General features: G+C 45.1%; 1 protein-coding gene across 7 annotated transcripts in view; it reads right to left on the reverse strand.

The window, feature by feature from the left end:
• COL4A6 (collagen type IV alpha 6 chain) overlaps window positions 1-20,104 on the reverse strand; it is a 291,168-nt gene that overhangs the window by 34,562 nt on the left and 236,502 nt on the right. For 5 of the 7 annotated variants that reach the window (XM_025431469.3, XM_049107519.1, XM_025431468.3 and 2 more), the window contains 11 exons: window positions 17,316-17,378; window positions 16,463-16,498; window positions 16,243-16,284; window positions 15,150-15,242; window positions 13,358-13,411; window positions 6,019-6,078; window positions 4,737-4,781; window positions 3,993-4,046; window positions 2,679-2,748; window positions 1,606-1,713; window positions 561-701 (listed from right to left, as the gene is read on the reverse strand). In XM_025431469.3, coding sequence (XP_025287254.1) covers window positions 561-701; window positions 1,606-1,713; window positions 2,679-2,748; window positions 3,993-4,046; window positions 4,737-4,781; window positions 6,019-6,078; window positions 13,358-13,411; window positions 15,150-15,242; window positions 16,243-16,284; window positions 16,463-16,498; window positions 17,316-17,378 — 766 coding nt within the window. The remainder of the gene's footprint in view (window positions 1-560; window positions 702-1,605; window positions 1,714-2,678; window positions 2,749-3,992; window positions 4,047-4,736; window positions 4,782-6,018; window positions 6,079-13,357; window positions 13,412-15,149; window positions 15,243-16,242; window positions 16,285-16,462; window positions 16,499-17,315; window positions 17,379-20,104) is intronic. The other 2 variants (XM_049107520.1, XM_035712008.2) reach the window with 1 other exon arrangement.

Genomic DNA, 20,104 nt, shown 5'->3' on the forward strand with positions numbered 1-20,104 from the left:
GTCTCAGGGTTTAGATGACCAAGAAACAGGTGGGCCTATTTCCAGCCCTTCTCTTAGAATCTAGAATCTAGATTCTAGAGAGGACCTAAGGAGAATAAGCCCCATTGAGGCTTTTAGCAACCATCTTGAGGGGCCAGGCTTGTATTCCCATTTCTCAGGCTCTCAGCCCACCCTGCTGGGGCCCTGAGGACTAGGTGGAGCTTGAGAGAGCCAATGTTGATTCTTCATAGGCCACAAGACCAGAGGCTGGGGGGCTGAGGACAACAGAGGGTGGGATGAAATGAGTACACAGATTGGAATGCATTGGGTAGGTGTGGCCATAGAGGTGGCTTTAGCCTGCCTTGTTGTTCCTTGATGAACCCTCTGACTCCTCTGGTCACTACTCTGTAGAAGGAGGGCCCTGAATCAGGAGGACAGGGCCTTTGGCACTGCCCCTCTGGGGCCATGATGCAGCCCAGCTATTTCTCCTGTGAAATGCTCTCTCCCTCAAAAATCATGACTGTTCTGCAGTCTGGATGGCACTTGAATCTCAACACCAAAGAGCGAAATGAACAACTTACCGGGTGGGCCTCGTAGGCCTGGTAGGCCTGGCAAACCATCTCTGCCTGGGGTGCCAGCTGTCCCAACTGTGGTACGGCCTGGGCTTCCTTGGTCCCCCTTTAAACCTGGAACTCCCTGGGGGCCTAGAGCACCTGGGACACCTGGAAGGACAAGCCCACACAATAATGCTGACCACATTACCCTGTTCTTTGGGGTTCTTCAATTCGCAGCATATGCTGGGAACCCACTCCAAGGAAAGAATTTGGAAGACCAATTGCCCTTCCCTTACATTAGAGTTAGAAGGGTCCTTAGGAATTGTCTAGCCCAACCTCTTGGGAAGTTGAGGCCTAAAGGGCAGGGAGAACATGGTGAAGGCAATGTTTGGTGGCAAACCTGAGAGGGAAACCTGGTCTCTGGTCTCCTACATTTGGATTTTTCAACCTTAGGGGTCAGATCAGCTGTCCCTCCTTCAGGCAGTTGCTTTAAAAGCACAGGTATCCTTACGGATGCCCATCTCCAAGGAATTTAGAAACTAATGTCTTTCAGAGTAATGTCTGAAGCTTTATATTTGGCCCATCATGGCCCTCTCTGAATCTGGCATGGCCTTTCTCTATTTGCTACTACAGAATGAAATATGAGTGTGCTTCTCCAATGCTTCCTTCATTCATAGGATCCTGGGCCATTCAGTGCCTGAGCGAAGCACAGAGTGAGGGTCTGGGGACAAATTCTCCTCTGGGCTTTTGTTAGCTCCTACTAGCAAACATTAGCTGGGATGGAAAATCCATAGAAGAGTCCAAAGCAGGCCGCCATCTGGTTGCTGGAAACCTCAAAAGGATTGCCTGTCTAGCAATGTTACATTATCCAGGCCAAAGGAAAGCTTCTCACCCAGGTCCTATCCTCATGTACATTAGCCTTGGGCTGGTAGTAGGGAATATAATGACTATAGTCTACCTTTCCTTTAACTTTGGCTTGATATGTATCTAAACCAGAGGTACAGAAGGGGATGCTGGGCACCAGCGTGGTTAGAGGACAGATCTGTGCAGGGGGTGGGGTACTTTGTTTCACCTGGTAAAGCTGGTAAGCCAGGGATGCCAGAAGGGCCAGGCAGGCCCTGGATGCCTTCATCTCCTTTAAGTCCTGGGAGACCTGGCATACCGGGATCTCCAGGATAACCTGGCATTTTGAGGGAAAAAAAAATCAGTAAGCAAACCAGAAGAGGCCCATAAATGTCACAAAATGCCTAAGGAGAGTTGCAAGGAGATGTCCTCAGGATAGATTTCTCTTTCTCGCCCTTCACAGGCCTCCCTGAATCTAATGGCCTCATGTGATAATGGGGCTACTTGAGCTAAGGCTTCATTAGTTTTCAGAACCAGTCTGGCCAGGGCTAACCTTCGATGGGAAGATCTGGTAAGTACTAGGAACGTCCTTCTACTATTACCAACCTGCTGTCATGCCTCAAATGTCTACCATTTGGACTAAGGTGTTAAAGTCTACTATTCACGTTATGCACATAGATTCCCTAGAAGTGGAACACAGGAATCCACTGTCAATCATTAATACCATGGCTTCATTAAGTGTACTGGACAGGGCATGGGCTAGAGAGGATGACAGGGGAGAGATCATTTCGGAGACTGGGGCAGAAGAGGTATAGTAGTAGAAGCCTTTGCTGAAGCAAGGAGTAGCTGGAGACACTGGGCATACAGGTGCTTGTAGAAGGCAATGAGAACAGTTGGATACTCTTCCACCTCCTGTGACATTGTCAAACCCAAGCATGCATGGGATCATGTAGATAAAACCCCAAATGTCCCATAGTATCAGGGTCAAGTCAACCTAGACAGGGAGGATATCGGTCTTTCCCCAAGCTTCATTAGGAGAACAATTTTCATCAAGTCAAGGCCCAGTCCAACCACAAACCTAGTCTTGGTGGAGCCAACATGGAGTGTAGGGCTTGGCTTCTTTGCCCAAAGACATTGGAATTAGCTTCCTTCCCCCAAATACAGGACCCATGAGGGGCCCTTGAGGGTGTTGGCTCTAGCAGCAATCCAATGATTGACAAAATATCCTCATTATGATTATAGGGAATATAGAATGTAACCCATGGTCCTTTCTTTTTCACTGCAATCAATGAAAAGTTGCACCTGAGATCACAGCACCATCTGTATCGATGAACACATCTGGGCCTGGCAGGCCAATGCCACCCTTTTCACCCTGTAAAGATTCAATTGGTTAAATGCAAACATTCCCGTGACTTCAAGCTCTATGTGCCCTCAAAGCCATTCCTCGGGAAAATAAAAGTTTTCTCCTTCTACGACCCTTGATTCTATGGGCCAGCTAGTCCACAGGTTAATTCTGAAGTCTAATAAATTTCAGATGAAGGCAATGCAAAGCAGGCCAGAGACCTAATACTCAATGGTAAACCTGTCAAAAATAAGGGATCCCGATTACATTTTACAACCTGACTCCAGGATAATCTGCTTCTGGGCCTGGGACACAGATCAAAGAATAGACCATGTTGCTGCACCAAAAGGTGCAAAGGAAGGAGCAATTTTAACTTTTTTTTTTTTTCTGCTCTAGCAGGCCCAGGACTCTGCTACTGTCACTGGCCTTGTTTAGTGGATGATTTCAGGCAGAGGAAGTCAAAGGAGTTCTAAGTCCCCCCGAAGGGGGGCTCAGGTATCAGAATCAGATACAGTGGCATATCCAAGTGGGGTGGTGGGAGCTGCCTGCCCCTGGTACAGACAATAAGGGGACACTTTGTCTGTAAAGAATTGAAAAACAATAATAAAGACAAAAATTTAGCAATTCTAAACAATGTAAATAGTAGAATATTCCTCTTTGTAGAGATGGATTTGCTCCCGTACTCCACCCCCCCCCCCCGCCCCTGGCTTTTAGTCTACCTCCGATCAAGTAGTATCTAAGGCAGGCCTATTGGTTTTTTAGTGCTCAAAGTAGGGTTCACACACTTCATGTGAAAAGGGTTACATTTAAAATGTTAAGATACTGGAAAAAAACACTTCATCTCATATGTAGGTGTTTATTATGGTTCAGGTGTTTGTGTCCTTTTTGCCCCCAATTCATTTTGAAAACTTCATACCCAAAGTGATGGTATTAGGAGGTGGGGCCTTTGGGAGGTGATCAGGTCACGAGCATGGAGCCCTCAGGATTGGGACTCGTGCCCTTATAAGAGAAGGCCAAGAAGGCTAGCTCGCCCCTTCCACCATGTGAGGGCATAGTGAGAAGTCAGTGACCTGGAAGAGGACCCTAACTCAACCATTCTGGTGCCCCAATATGGGGCTTCCAGCCTCCAGAACTGTGAGAAATAATTTTCTGTTTTTTATAAGCTGCCCAGACTGTGATAGTTTCTTAAAGCAGCCAAATGGACTAAACAGCATTTAGGGGAATTCTTCACCCTTCTACCTCCCCAGTCCTGGATTTTCACTTCCCAACATTACCTTAATTCCTGGGAGTCCATTAAGCCCAGGAAAACCTGAGGACCCCTTCTTGCCCTGTGACAGAAACAGAGTTACAGCTAAATCAAATGTCTAAGAACATAAGAGGGACTGGTCTTTGGATGAGACCAGGGCACATGGTGCAGGGATCTTGGTTGGCATTCCAGGGTATGCATGGATTCTACCCGACTCTGGAGGGTATAAAATGTTCCAGAAGGCAATATGGCACAAGGTAGCCAACTTGCCTGTTAGGAGGTATAAGGGCCACAAGGCTAGAGATGAATAAAGGCAGGCTGGACTTCTAGACCCTGATAACTTAATAAAGAAGTAGGACCACTGCATGGCACTGGATTGGTAACACTAGATACTCAGCTTATTGGATGAGGACGAAAGAAGATAGTGGCTGGGATTATACCCATCAAAAAGAGGTAGGTAATTTGTATTATAAGCAGTGGCTCCCTTTGTACAGATGCCCATGTTAAGTAAAGCAAGGGGGCTTTTCGATTAGGACTTTACATGTGGGCTTTTTTTTTAAAATTTATTTATTCATGATAGTCACACACAGAGAGAGAGAGAGAGAGGCAGAGACACAGGCAGAGGGAGAAGCAGGCTCCATGCACCGGGAGCCTGATGTGGGATTCGATCCCGGGTCTCCAGGATCGCGCCCTAGGCCAAAGGCAGGCGCCAAACCACTGCGCCACCCAGGGATCCCTACATGTGGGCTTTTAATGACATTAACCAAAATACCTGAATCCCTGGAGGGCCTTGGAGTCTTTCTAAACCCATGGGACCCTGTAAAGAGAATGAAGCCACCTTAGAAAGATTAATAGCCCACACTAGAGAAAGCCAATAGACTTACAAAACAAAGTTTCCCAACTGAGTTCAGGACTTAGCCGCTCCTAAAATTAGGTAAGAGAATGTCCCTAGACTTGGCTTAATGACTCCTTTCTAAGTACTAATCCATCAAGCTGAATAGCCACATGGAGAATTTTAAAAGAGCAAAATAAATGAAAACATTATAAGAATTGGGCAGAATTTGGTAGAAGGGCTGGGTGGTATTATACTTAGTCTGCATTAGTTCCAAGTCATGACATTTTTTTTAAGATTTTATTTATTTATTCATAGACAGAGAGAGAGAGAGAGAGGCAGAGACACAGGCAGAGGGAGAAGCAGGCTCCATGCAGGGAGCCCGATGTGGGACTCGATCCTGGGTCTCCAGGATCACACCCCAGGCTGCAGGCAGCGCCAAACCGCTGTGCCACCGGGGCTGCCCATGACATTTTTAAATAGATTGTGGGAGGGTCTCTTGTCTCTCACCCCAGCTGCATTCTTTGTTGGTGATTATGTCTTTTCAAGACAAGAGAGTAGAGAAAAGTAGAGACAGAAATGGCAGGGTAAAAGGTGAACATTGCTGAACACTCAAAAGATTCTTAATGAGCTTTATGACTAAGCCAAAATCGTAGTTCTCTAAAATGTTACTTCTTTAAGGCTAAGGATGGCCAGTTGCTTATAGCCTAACACCTAAGTGCCTGAAGCACTTAGAATCACACAGGCTAACAATTATTTCTTCACTTGAAGAGGGGTTATTACTGCAAATTGTAGACTGCAAATGTCACTCACTATGTTTTAGACCATCCCAGGCTTGTTCCTGTTCTATAAAGATGATATTCGGTCCTCTTTCATTACAGCAACATTTGCACCCTAGCCCACATTCCCTCAGGATAGAATGTAGTGAAAGCAGGACCACGCTTACCCCACTTTTGGCCCCGAAGAAAACTATATATGAGGACAAGGAAAGTCAGTAGGCTGAGGAGCCATTTCTTATTTAAGGGAGTCACTAAGTCAAGGAAGTGGGGCAAAGTGAAGAGGAGGAGGTCTCAAGGGCCTGGCAGAGCGTTGAGGAAGAGAAAGAAGAGAAGCTTTGGTGGCCATCAAGTTATATAACATAGAGATGTGAACAGGACAAAACATGGACCCGATGGACCGGGTAACTTGCCAGACCCGGGCAAGCAACAGTCCAGGCTCATACCCTTGGTCCTGGCAAACCAGGGATTCCCTTTTCTCCCTTTTCTCCAGCAGTTCCAAGTCCCTAAAGGAAAAAAAGAAACCACAAGTTATAACATCCATTTCCTCATAGGTCTCCTGGCTTTATCCAAAGTAGGGAGGTGACTTTGAATCAATGCCATTGCGAGTTGGGGAGGCTCACCATGTTGAGCCTCTTGTCACTGTCTAAGAAGCACACAGGGCCTGAACAAAGGTTGGACCATTCATCTAAGGTTCCCTCTTGGTTTTAGAAGTAATGTCTTGTCCCCTTAAACATGATTACCTATATTCACAGCTCCTTGGATTAATAGCATAGAAATGATTAACTATCTAACCTCATTGGTTTGACATGTGGGGAGGCAGACACTCAGAACAGGTAAGCATCTTGTGTGCATTACAGAATCGATGAGACTGCCATGTCTTCAAACTTCCATTCCAGGGCCCTTTCCATGAGAACAGGCTGCCTTCTACCACCTAGGAGCTTGTTTCTTTGACCCGCAAATGGAAAATTGTATTAGTCCTTGGGGGTCAAGACTGGAGGGAAGAGCTTTTGCCCTCTGGGGGCGTGATGGCTGCATCATTCTCTTTGGTGGGAAGGATTATTTCTTTTTTTTTTTTGAAAGGATTATATCTATCTAGATGTGGTCTAGAATCCTGTAGGCCCTAGCAGTACTCCGAAGGGTACTAGGAGATGGTCTTCAACCCCTCTTGCCCTGCTCACAGAAGGTGAGGATTTGCAGCCATGGACATGACTTGGGACTCTCTAGGGACAAGCAGAAATCCAAAAAGCAGAATGAGTAAGGAAGCTTCTTTCCCTCTGGGTCTAAAGCAAGCATATTCTGGGCCCCGAGAACCAGAAGAGTTCACTACCAAAGTGGATGGAGTCTTTCATGGCAAGCTGAATCAAGGCCATTTTGTTGTTATGGTTTAAATGTGGGACTTTCTGGAGCATAGGTTCTGGCAAACAACATTTAGGCCTATTGTGAGAGTGAAGGAGGCAGTGAAGCTTTCTTGAATGTAAGCCTGTGAAAGGCGGTAAATGTTGTGGCACGTCTCCCCTCCCCTCGTCCCTTCTCAATGTGACCTGGCTCAGTTGGTTCTGCAGCCAATGCTCTAATCCCACTTACAGTTTTTTCTTTCTCTTATATACTCTGAGCATTCCCTTGGGTCCTGAAAGCTGGCTGAATAGCCCTTCTCTTTCTAGGCCCAAGTGGGTTTTTGTCATTGTTATCGTCATTGTTTTTAATGTGGGCTTTTTTTGGTCTTTTTGTTGTGGGGTGGAGGGTGGAGTGTGTGTCTGTGAAGGGTCTAGTTCAAAGCAGACTTTGGTTCCTGCTTGTCTTTCTTTTTTTATGCATCTATAGTTGTGTGTCAAAGGGCTCAGACCTCATGCTGAATGGGATTTCTATTTGAAAAACCTGGGGCTCAAATTGAACACAAACTTTTGTGAAATCTTAGTTCTGCATCTCAAATTGGAAACCCAGGAATGCTGCCACCTGGTGGCACACATCTCTGGGCCTCTGAAGCCAAATGCCATGCAGCCTTCCCTGAGCTGTCCATGGAAGCTATAGCAACTCCCACTGCCCCAGACACTTGCAGCACTAACAGGGGTTGTATATGAAAGTTTGTCAGCAGGAGGTCTATACCACACTCACTTCCATCTCCTCCAGGACACGTTACTGCAAGCTAAACACATACAAGATAGTTCCATACATACTTGTTGAGTTAAAAAGAATGACTCAGAAAACAAAACTGTTGCCAAACGTGAAGCATATCCAGGAACTCTCATGCTGTCCACCTGTTTTGCCCACAGTTGCAAAGACAAGGGAACTTTGTCCTCTTTCTTCAGAAAGCAGAAAGGCTCTCTAGACTCATGCTTTCTCAGAGAGCTTGTGCTATCATGTGTACAAAAATAAATAGTTCAAAAACAAGGGCCACCTGGTGGCTCAGTGGTTGACCATCTGCCTTTGGCTCAGGGCATGATCCTGGAGTTCTGGGATGGGGTCCCGCATCGGGCTCCCAGCAGGGAACTTGCTTCTCCCTCTGCCTATGTCTCTGCCTTCTCTCTGTGTCTCTCATGAATAAATAGAATCTTTACCAAAAAGTTTAAAAATGAAAAAAATAAAAGAAACTGATTTGTGTGTGTGTATGTGTGTGTGTGTGTAGGGGGGTGGTTAAAGCCATAGAACATACATGACTTGGCAAGATACTGGGTCATAGGCTCAGTCTGTCTCCCAGGGCAGGGAGGCACCATACAGGGCCCTGCTGAGCAAGCCATTCTAGCAAGATGTCCTGGAACCCTGCCAGGTCACAGGCAGTCCTTGCCAGGAGCTGTCCTGCACCCACTGCTCCCATACCCCTTCTCATCCATGTCCAAGAAAGCCTCATTAGAGCACTAGCTTAGCTGTTCATAGGCCTACTCACTAGGGCCCTGTCTCCTAGTATTTTGGTTCAAGGATATTAGTGGCTCTGTAAAAACTCAACTTGAATCACGTGGCTAGGAATGAGGGCATAGGGGTGATGTAGTCTATGAGGTAGGGTGAGGCAGGTGGTACCAGGAAAAGGCGAGCTGCCAATGCTAGGCTGGGGCCAGGGGGTGTGGGCCCTGCTGCCCAGTGAAAAAAGCTGCTTTGGCCACAGGTCCTCAGAGGCATGCTCGCTCAAGAGGTGAGCCACCGTGCAGTCCCCCTCTGCTCAAGCCTCTCCCCCCAACCCCAAGCAGGCTCCCTGTGGCCCCAGCTGAGGCGGTGGAGATGGCTAGAGCCACCTGCACACCTAGGGTGGCTTCTCTAACTGGGAAAAGCAGGAGGAGGTGCTGGAGTATGGAAAGGGGGAGCGAGGCTAGCGGGGAGAGAAGGGGGGTAAGGGGTGCTACTGTCTTGGAAGCTAAACTGCAGAGATGTCTTCTGCTTGGCACTGCAAGGGTCCCTGAGATTAGAAACGTGAGAGATTGGGCAAATCAAGTGTCCTTCTAGCCTCTGCCCCTTAGGAGAGCAGGGCCAAGGGCATCCCCACCACCTGCCTCCTCTTTGCCCTCAAGTCTGTGAGGTTGGGGCTCCTCCTCCAAAGGACCCACCTAAAGGGCACGGAAAGCCTGGAGCCCAGTTGAAGGAGCACCCCACATGCCCAGTAGTTGCCTCACATCTACTCAATAGGTCCCTCAGGATTTGCCAGTCTCTTCTCCCTTCCCTCATCTCTTCCACATTGCCTCACCCTGTGTTCACTGGCCCTTGGATAGAATGCACACAGGTATATGATTCTCTCTGACAGTCTCCACGAGAGACCCTGTGCCAGATGTGTGTGTGGACTGCTGGGGATACTAGGGCAAAATGAGGGATACTGGGGCTGAGCCAGAAAATCAGGGATGTTTAGTTATGCCAGACAGGGCCAGACAAAACAGGTGAGACATAACATTGGTCAGGTTGGCCAGTTGTCAGCAGCTCCTTCAAAGATTATGGTTGGGATGGAGAAGAAACAAATGGTTAAAGGGGGATAGTTTGGACTCCCTAGAGATTTGCATCCTCGGTGCAGCCTCATTTCTCAGTGAGTGTGGATAACTGACAGCTGATGTGATGAAGGCTTTGGATTTGAGAAGCATGCTTTAGGTGAAAAGCCTCCAGTATCATAGTCTACCACCACCATACCAAGAAGGAACTGGACTGTAGGGGGCAGTATGATATGGGGAAATGAGTGTGTGTGGAGGGGAGCCCTGAGCTGCCTAGCTTTCAAAAAAGCTGGATTTCAGCCTCAGCTCTGCTAATAACTGTCTGCGTGTCTCTGGACAAGAACTTCATCTGTTCAAGCCATGATTTCCTCTTCAGTACAGGGAGATAAACCCGTCCCAACTTGCTTACCTCCTGAGGATGATGTGAGGTGACTAGAGTCTCTATGAAATGGTCACAAAGGAAAATGCAAACCCTTTCCCCAACCCACTCGCAAAGTGCTTTGTACCGGTGGTGCCTGATAGAAATATGGGAACCACTATGTTGTTTTAAATTTTCTAGTAGCTACATCAGAAACATAAAAGAAATAGGTGGAATTAATTTCAGTAACATTTTGTTTGACCAAATATATCTTAAAATAGTGTCATTTCAACATTGAAGTAAAAATCATTGAGATATTTTAGATTATTTTTCTCATACCTAGAGTTTGGAATCCGTGTGTCCTTAACACTTACAGTATACCTTATTTCAGACTAGTCATATTTCAAGGCTTGGTGGCTGCATGTGGTTAGTGGTCATCATATTGGATGCACAGCTTTATACTTTGTAAAGAAACTTCATGTACATTGTGAATTGGCCCTTGAGACGGTAGATATGACCATCGCCATACTACAGATAGACAGAGATGCCTCGACACTTGAAAAGGTCCCAGAGATGGACCTGAGTCTGAAGTCTAGGTGTCCTGTCTCTAACTTTGGAGTTCTCTTCCTTTCTGACTCATTAGACACTGGGCTAATTAAGATCAATGACGTCGAACAGATGATTCCCTGTGGCCCTGTGTTTCTACAGGCTATCATGGAAGCAATTTGTGCTTCTGGCTCTACTGGCTCCATTTCCTGGCCACCCAGAGAGACCCAAAGTATTTCAAAGAACTGTAGGGAAAGCCTGGAGCCCATCTATCCCCACTTAGCAAGCAGAGGCAGGCCTAGTCATCTTTAACTCGTCCATTTCCCTCCTGCTCCATGAACATCTTGTCAACTCCTTCCTCAAAACACATCGTGCAGTTTCAGAGACCTATCAACCAAATATAATGTGTGGGCCTCATTTGGATTCTGGTTCAAACACAGAAATTGCAAAAAATATATTTATGAGAAAATCATTAAGTCTGAATTCTGAGTTAACTGATATTAAGCATATTACTTTTGATTGATGAGTGATGATGATATTGCAACTATGCTTTTATTTATTTATTTTTAGATGTTTATTTGTTTATTTTAGAGACAGGGAGAGGGAAAGAGAATCTCGAGCAGATTCCCTGTTGAACATGGAGCCAGGGCCCCAGCTCGATCTCACAACGCTGAGACTGCGACCCTGAGAGCAGGACCCTGAAACCAAGAGTTGGATGTTTAACTGACTGAGCCACTCAGATGATTTGTAACTATGCCTTTAAAGTGTTCCTGTCTCTTAGAAGTTCTGAAGTATTTTATGTTGAAATGATATGTCTGAGGATGCCTGGGTGGCTCAGCAGTTGACCGTCTGCCTTTGGCACAGGGCGTGATCCCGGAGTTCTAGGATCAAGTTCTGCATCGGGCTCCCTGCATGGAGTCTGCTTCTACCTCTGCCTATGTCACTGTCTCTCTGTGTTTCTCATAAATAAATAAATAAATAAATAAATAAATAAATAAATAAATAAATCTTTTAAAAAATGAAAAATAAATTACATGTTTGTTATTTGCTTCCAGTTGGTGGAGTAGCTTAATGTAAAAGCCGAGCGATGAGGACACAGCAGGAGCATTATGCCATCTCTCCTCCTGGCATATGTTTAAAATGTTCCATAATAACAAGTTCACATTTTTTACATTTTCAATCTATGCACTTCTTTCCATTTTCCTTGCTAGCACCCTAGTGCAAACTGCTACCATCTCTCCCCCAGACTGGTACAGTAGCCTCTGCTGCCCCAGCCTTCCCTCATCCTTCACACCCCTGTCCCCCAAACTCTGCAAGAGTGTTCTTCTTAAAAATGCAAGTTAGAGGGCTGCCTGGGTGGCTCAGTTGGTTGAGCACCCAACTCTTGGTTTTGGCTCAGGTCATGATCTTGGAGGTGTGAGATTGGGCCCCACATTGGGCTCTACACTCAGTGGAGGTCTGCTTGGGATTCTCTCTCTCCCTCGCCCTCTGCTCCTCCCCCACTCTCTGTCACTCTCTCTCTAAAATAAGTAAATAAATCTCTAACAAAAACACATGTTAGAGCTTTCCAATGGGTTCTCATTCCATTTAACACAGATGCCACATTCGATCTACAAAGGGCTTCATGATTTGGCTCTTGCCTATCTCCCTGGTTCTTGCCCTTGCTCCCTCTACTCCATCCACTCACTTTCTCACTGTTGCTCAAAAGCAGTGAGCTCTTTCCAACCCCAGGGTCTGGGAACTTGTGGTTCCTTTTGCATAAAACTCTCTTCCTGATCTTCACGTGACTTCCTTCCTTATAATGTGCACTTCCTCGGAGAGGCTCTGTGTGACCGCTCTGCCCAAAGTAGCCCACCGTACTCTTGATCCACACTCCATCACTTTACCCTTTCTTTAATCTTCTATGTACTACTTATTATGATACAAACTTCTCAATTCATCTGTTTCCTTGTTTATTGTGTCTCCTCCCTCGCTCCCCCATTAGAATGTATTCTCCTCAGGACAAGAACTTTTTTTTTTAATACAATGAGCTTTTTTTTTTTAAAGATTTTATTTATTTATTCATGAGAAACACAGAGAGAGAGAGAGGGACAGAGACACAGGCAGAGGGAGAAGCAGGCTCCATGCAGGGAGCCCGACGCGGGACTCGATCCCGGGTCTCCAGGATCAGGCCGTGGGCTGAAGGTGGCGCTAAACTGCTGAGCCACCCGGGCTTCCCAAGACAAGAACTTTTACTTCCTTGACCGTTATTTAGTGTTGTCCAGCAGAATGCCTGGCACCTAATCACCCTCAAAAGGTTTAAGTTGGGCAGCCCTGGTGGCTCAGCAGTTTAGCGCCGCCTTCAGCCCAGGGGCTGATCCTGGATACCCAGGATCCAGGCCCACATCAGGCTCCCTGCATAGAGCCTGCTTCTCTCTCTGCTTGTGTCTCTGCCTCTCCCTCTCTCAGGAATAAATAAAATACTTAAAAAAAAGGTTTAAGTGAAAGACACTAAGATACAAGGGCATATAGGAGAGTGAAGATAGCATTACTAAGATTAATGAACAATGAATATGCGCCAGGCACATACTAAGTCCTTTCCATGCATATTATCTCATGTAGTCCTCATAACCATGCCATTATCATCCTACCCTCATTTTTGGGGGGGCGGGGAGGGAAATTGGAACTCAGGAAAGTTAAGAAACTTGTCCAAGGTCATATAGTTAGAAATCAGTGAAATCAGAAGTCAAGCCTAGGTCTGTTTTAATTCCAGAGCTTGAGCTAAAAACCGCTAAGATATATAGCCTCATAGAGTACCCTGGTAATGTCCTCATGGGTTCAAGAAACAATAACATTTCCTGGAATGCCTTCTAGTAATGAAGATGATAGAATGCTCTACAATAACCATAGGAAGAGGTCTTCTTGGTAGCCTTCTATTGCTATAGCTTTTGTCCAATCAGGTCCTTGAATACATTTTGACCAAATGGGGAGACTTACCGGGAGACCTGGAGGGCCACTTATTCCTGGGAAACCCGGAAGCCCTGGTTCACCCTGGAAGACCAATCAAAGATTAGTGAGTAGCAGCAGGAAACAGTGAACATAAAGGATATGGCTCCCTTGAGCTGCTTGGGCTGGGCAGCAGGCAACCAGGGGGGTATCAGGTGGTATAAACTCCCCAGGATCCCCAGGTGCTAATACCTGCACCAGGATATCAGTTTAGGGAGCCCTTGTGGTATGGGAAGGGCCAAGGGTCTATGGCAAGGAACAAAAACTGTCTAAAACAGAATCTCAAATGTTGAAGCTAATTGGGAGACACAAAAGATGATCATTTGCTGTCTTTCTAGGGGAAGGAGCCATTCAGTGTGATTTCCTGTTGAAAATTACGGGCTGCAAAGAAATCAACAGTTTGGGGAAAGGAGTAACAATTACAGTTTGGATGGGGATCCATAACACTGTAATCTGTCCTTCCCCAATATGCTAATTTAACTATCTGTGCCATAGAAGGGCTCCCTAAGGTTTGAGAATGATCAGGGAGGCAGGCAATCTTTCATATGTTCCCAAGCTGTTCCAAACTAATGATTGCTTTCTGTAAACCAAAAGAGGGCCTTGGAGCTGTTGCTTTCACAAAGACAAAATTCAAGAAATGGGAGTAAACACCTCTCCCTGCCCAGATCCCTTGGCCATAGGCACAGAATCACAAAACTGAAGGGAACCCTAGGAAAAGAAGGGAATGCAGGTTACTAAAAGATATCTACTCACCTTAACAGCATACAGTTTGAAAATTACCATGTATACATTCACTCACATCGAAATAGAAATCATGACGTATTGCAGTTGAACAGGTCTACAGCTCCAGCTGCAGTAGTTCATATCAGGTGAATTAGAGCATCTACTGTCACTTGGTGACAGTGTACCTTATTTGTAGGGTCACGTTTTGAGGGCAAATAACTTCTTTATAAAGATAACTTGAAAGTAACTATTTATTTCCTATGTGTTTTGTCACAGTGTTTTGGGGACGATGTAAGTATTGAGAGGGGTGGGAGTCAGGAGGGAAAAACCCCAACTACTTAATGTTTGTTTTAAGTTACTTGGTATTTTGATAATTGAATCTGAAAAAAAAACCCAAAGCACAGAAAATGGGACTTAAACAAATACTCAGAAGTCACACACCCAAACACAGACTTTTTAGAAAGCTTTTCATAAGGGACAAAACAAAGGTGGCTTTACCTTTACTTCAAACCAAAAAAAGCAGATGTGGTTTATGTATACAATGGAATATTACTCAGCCATTAGAAACGACAAATACCCACCATTTGCTTCAACGTGGATGGAACTGGAGGGTATTATGCTGAGTGAAATAAGTCAGTCGGAGAAGGACAAACATTATATGGTCTCATTCATTTGGGGAATATAAATAATAGTGAAAGGGAATAGAAGGGAAGGGAGAAGAAATGGGTGGGAAATATCAGAAAGGGAGACAGAACATGAAGACTCCTAACTCTGGGAAACAAACTAGGGGTGGTGGAAGGGGAGGAGGGCGGGGGAGTGGGGGTGAATGGGTGACGGGCACTGAGCGGGGCACTTGACGGGATGAGCACTGGGTGTTATTCTGTATGTTGGCAAATTGAACACCAATAAAAAATAAATTTATTATTATAAAAAAAATTCTTGAAAACAAAACAAAACAAAACAAAAGCATGACCCAGAACCATTGATCCTTCCAGTATAGTCTGGTTGTTAGAGTTGAACTTTGGTCTTAATAGGAAAAGGGTTGTTAGCATTTCACTACCTTGGATCCTTTCTTCCCTTTGGGAAATCCCATAAATTCCAGTTCCCCAGTGGATGGTGGGGGTCCTGCAGGGCCTGGGAGGCCAACATCCCCCTGTAAGATCAAAGGGAATGTTAAGCAAAACAGAAACCACACTGGCCACTTCTCCAGAGGCTGAGCTTGTCCTCTGGATGTAATTCACAAATAAACTGCCCATCACTTTGGCCTCCTTACCCTCGCCCTTGCCTCAGTGAGGAAGCAAAACTATCAGTACCAAGGAGTGGGAAGAATTATAAGTCTGGCCAAATGCATTCTGTACTAGCACTGCAGAGGGAAGAAGCAAGATGGATGAAAAGGTTTGTGGTTGCCAGTGTCATGCATCAAAGGGTGTTGAGAAGACATAAAAAAAAAAGGCTTTTGAGCAAGGAAAATGGCCACTTCTTGGCAATAGCGATCAGACTAATAATTGGTCCAGTCTTTGGCAAGAGTACAAGCAGCAACAGTGAAATCTGCGTGTGAACACTGGAGGTTGGATTTGCTCCTTGGAGGCAGTGTGATCTACAAGAGGCAGCTGTGAAGGGTGGAGAGGGCAAGCTTCCAGGCTCCCTCGAGGCTCCCAAATCACCCATATGGTTTGTGCAGATGGAAACGGAAACAAGGGGAAGAAAGTGGAAGAGAATGGTGAGAGATTGAGGAGGAGAGAGACAGGGGATAGAGAGAGAGACAGGAGGAGAAGGAAGAGGAGGAAGAGGAAGGGTGGAAGGAAGAGGAGAAGCAAAGAAGAGGAAAGAGAAGGTAGTACAATATGCAGAACACCAGGAAAATACCCAGGTGGAAGGAGGAGGGAATCGATTTCAAGAGAGTATGTTTGTAAGACATGCACACCTCACAGGTAGGAAGCAGGCAGACTACAGTATTTGGAAGGAAAAAGACCCCAGGAGCCTATGTGTGGCAGCCCTCTCAGGACCCCCACCAGAGGACCCATGTGGAGGAGGAACTGTTCATCTCCTGAGGCAAAGATCCAGCTCCCCTTAAAATGAGCAGGCACGTGTGCAGCCAGAGATGTTGCTCGGAGCATATGGAATGCAGATTGTATTTTCCAAAATCTATTTACCTTGACTCCTTTCTCTCCTTGGAAACCTAACCCCATATTCCCCTGGGGTACAGGGTTACAGGGAGGAAAAACAAAATCAATTACTAAACAAGCGCCAGGAACTTCAATTGGCATGCAGTCTTTTACCAGAAAGTGTGTTTCACCACACCAGATTATCTTTGGGGAAACTAGGAGACTGAGTGGTAGGAGGCCCAAATGCCCCAAGACAAAGTATACTTACATCAGGACCAGGGAAGCCAGGAGGGCCTGGAGGACCCTGTATTAAAAATGAAAAGAATGCCCGCTTGTTAGTTTCAAACAGAACATGGGCAGTGTTGAGAGTCACCAGAGATGAGTCCCCACCCTCTCAGTATATCTTGGCTTTAGTATAGCATATTCAAGCTCCCTCTCCTGTGATACCCCTTTAAAAACACATTTCCTTTGAAATCTCGCAAATTGACCTGATAACCATATTCATGCTAAGGTGGTACAGACCTCATGAATCATCCTGCCCAAGAGGCTATAAAGTTAAGAAATAATGGCTTTTGGTAAAGCTAAGCCAAAGTCATCAGTGGGTGAGATTTCATGCACTGGAGAGTAAACAGTCTGGGAATGGAACCACATGGATAACTGGCTATGCTGTTTCTATGCTAGTGAGGGCAAATAGGTTTGGTATCCGCAAGACAGGTAGGTAGGTAGCACTGTCCAAGGTGCGGTGTGGGCAAGGATTTTGAAGCTTCTCCTGTGTTCAAGGTGGGTGTGGTGGTGATGGTATGATTAATTAGCAGGGTCTGTCATGGACAAGAGGAGTGGAAGGTGGCAATAGGTGCGCCAGGCATCTGCCATTCCTGGGCTGTACTTTAGGTTGAGCTAGAGCTGGAGGCTTTGGAAATGCAGAGTGGATGGTCAGAAAAACTCCGATAAAGACAACAAACAGCTCCTTATAAGAGCATGCTTCACTTTAATCCTCTAAGAATGGAAGTTGCCTTTTTCCACTAGGAGAGCCTACATAGGCTTATATCTAATCCCTGGCCTGGTGGGGAAAGCATTCATGTGAATACTGTGATCACATGGTAGATTTAGGTTGGTCTTACTTGCAATCCTGGTGGTCCCATAGGTCCTACGGCTCCTGGGGACCCAGGTGCTCCTGGAGGGCCCTAGAGAGGCAAGGTTTTACTAATATCAGAAAAGAAGAGTTTATCAAGAAAATTGGAAATGTATGTTCATAAGAATGCATGAGAATGTTCATAGCAACTTTATTCATGGTAGTAAAAAACTGGAAACATCCGAGGGGCCTGCTGCCACAAGGACTGACAAATAACTGTGATACATCTACACAGTAGAATAAATACTCAGCAATAAAAAGTCACAACCTACTGATACACGTGACAATGTGGATGAATCTCAGAAGCATTGTGCTAAGTGAAAAAAAGCCAGACCCCCCAAAGCTACATATTATATTATTTCCTTTATACAAAGTTCCAGAATGGGACAAACTGAACTAATGGTGGAGAGAAATCAGAACAGTGGTTTTCTTTGGGTGGAGGCAAGGATTGGCTGGGAAGGGGCAGAAGGGAACTTTCTGGGGTGATGACAATGTTCTATACCTTAAGATGGGTTTGGGTTATATAGGAGTATGTATTTGTCAAAACTCGACAAATGTACCATTTAAAATTTGTTTATTTCATTGTATGTAACTTTTACATAAAAAGAAGAGCTGCAAATACATATTAAAGTCTAGCTAATGGTAGTCATGCTGTAGAATTTAGAGGTAAGAGTACTATTGCCTATAATTTACTTCAAAAATCATCAATGGTAAGATGGATAGAGATGGATAGATGGCTAGAAGTGGGATAAAGCAAGTACAGTAAAATATTTTTTAAAAGATTTTATTTATTCATTCATGAGGGACACACACACACACAGAGGCAGAGACACAGGCAGAGGGAGAAGCAGGCTCCATGCAGGGAGCCCAACGTGGGACTCAATCCTGGGTCTCCAGGATCACGCCCAGGGCTGAAGGTGGCGCTAAACCGCTGAGTCACCAGGGCTACCCAAGTATAGTAAAATATTAATGGTATGGGTGTTCATGGCAAAATTCATTCCCCTTTGCTCTATATTTGGATATTTTTATATTAAAGTGATGTAAAAAACAAAAAGAAAGCAAGACATTTGTATTAACATCAAATAAAGTAGGCTTTGGGACAAAGAATATTACCAGAGATAAAGAGGGGGAATTTTGTTGCGATAAATCAAGTCAGTTCATCAAGAACACACGACAGTCTTAGATACATATGAATCTAAGAGCATGGCTTCAAAATACATGAAGCAAAATCTGACAGAAGCGCAAGGAGAAATAAATCTGCAAATACAGTTGGAGAATTTTAACATCCCTCCCTCAGTAATTAATAGAACAACTAAATTTTAAAAAAATCAGTAAGGACATAGAAGATCTAAACAACACTGTCAACTACCTTGACCCAATGGACATTTTTTAGATCACTATGCCCCAAAACACATTCACCAAGACAGTGTCATATGCTGAGCCATGAAACAAACCTCAACAGATTTAAAAGGATTGAAACCATACAGAGTGTTCATTCTAACTGCACGGAGATCCAACTAGAAATCAACTCTGTAAAGATAGCTGGGAGGCTGCCAAATATTGGGAAATCAAATGACACATTTCCATGGGTCAAAGAGAAAACCAGAAGAGAAACAAGAAACTATCTGAAACTGGATTGATAAGAACAATAGTACAAGCAAGACAATAAAATCTGAAGAGAAAGACGTTATGGGGAAATATATGGCCTGATGAAAACTGGGGGGGTGGGCGATGGTAGTGAGGTGTTACGTAAGGAATAGAGAGGCTAAGTGAAGTCCAGTGAAAGCAGGGGTTCACAAGGTCCCCAGGAAACAGAACATTGCTTCGACAAAATAACCTGGGGTCACAAATCTGATCTGTGATCACAAATCTCTTTGTGATCTAAATGATCCTCCCTTTACCTAAATGATTTATCATGCCTGTGAACACTATAGACCAACACTGTACCTTTGTAAGCTGAGAAATGAATTCCTAGAAGCTATGCAGTGCCAACAGCATGGATGTGATTTTACATATGTAGTTAACAAGCAATCTCAGCTGGTGCTGTCCAGTGCTGGGGACCCATATGCCCTTGGTCCTCACCCTCCTCTGATTGTGCTTGTGTGCTTGTGTGCATCCTGTCTCTTGCCTCCCCTCTTCTGACATTGCTCTCTCTGTTTAGAATGCTTCCACTGCTGGCCAGCCCAAACATCACCCACACTTCTCAGAGGCTACCTTTCTCCATCTTAGATACAAAGTCTCCCATGAGATATATCTTTAGGTGGACGGTATCTCTTCCTCCAAGCTGGTGTGGGATTCTCATGCCATGGTCCTACTAGTTTTTCACATCTTGGTGTGTGTGTGTGTGTGTGTGTGTGTGTGTGTGTGTGTGTGTAGTCTTTCCGGGGGGGGGGAATTCAGAGACCATGTCTGCACTCTCCGGGATCGCTCAGAGTACTTTATATCCAGTAGGAGCACAATATCGGAATGAAAGAAGAAAGGAAGGAACCCTAACTTAGGAAAGAAGGAAGAAAGAAGGAGCTTCTCTGAAGCCCCTTCAAAGGAAAGCGATGTGGCAACACAAAGAAATAGAAAGCCCTTAAGAATACAATTCACGGCCTCTCATGGACTCCCTATTATTAAGAGTCCCCAAAAAGGAATTTCTAGATAGGATGGCTTTCACAGAAGAGCGTCCTGCCTTTTCTGTTTTACCCACAGTATTCTGAACACACAGAGAACAGTTAGCAGATGCTTGCTGGATGAAAGGCAAAATTCTTTTCTAATGCATTGCTGGGAGTA

The sequence above is a fragment of the Canis lupus genome, chromosome X (assembly GCF_003254725.2).
Source record: "Canis lupus dingo isolate Sandy chromosome X, ASM325472v2, whole genome shotgun sequence".
Classification (NCBI taxonomy): Eukaryota; Metazoa; Chordata; class Mammalia; order Carnivora; family Canidae; genus Canis; species Canis lupus.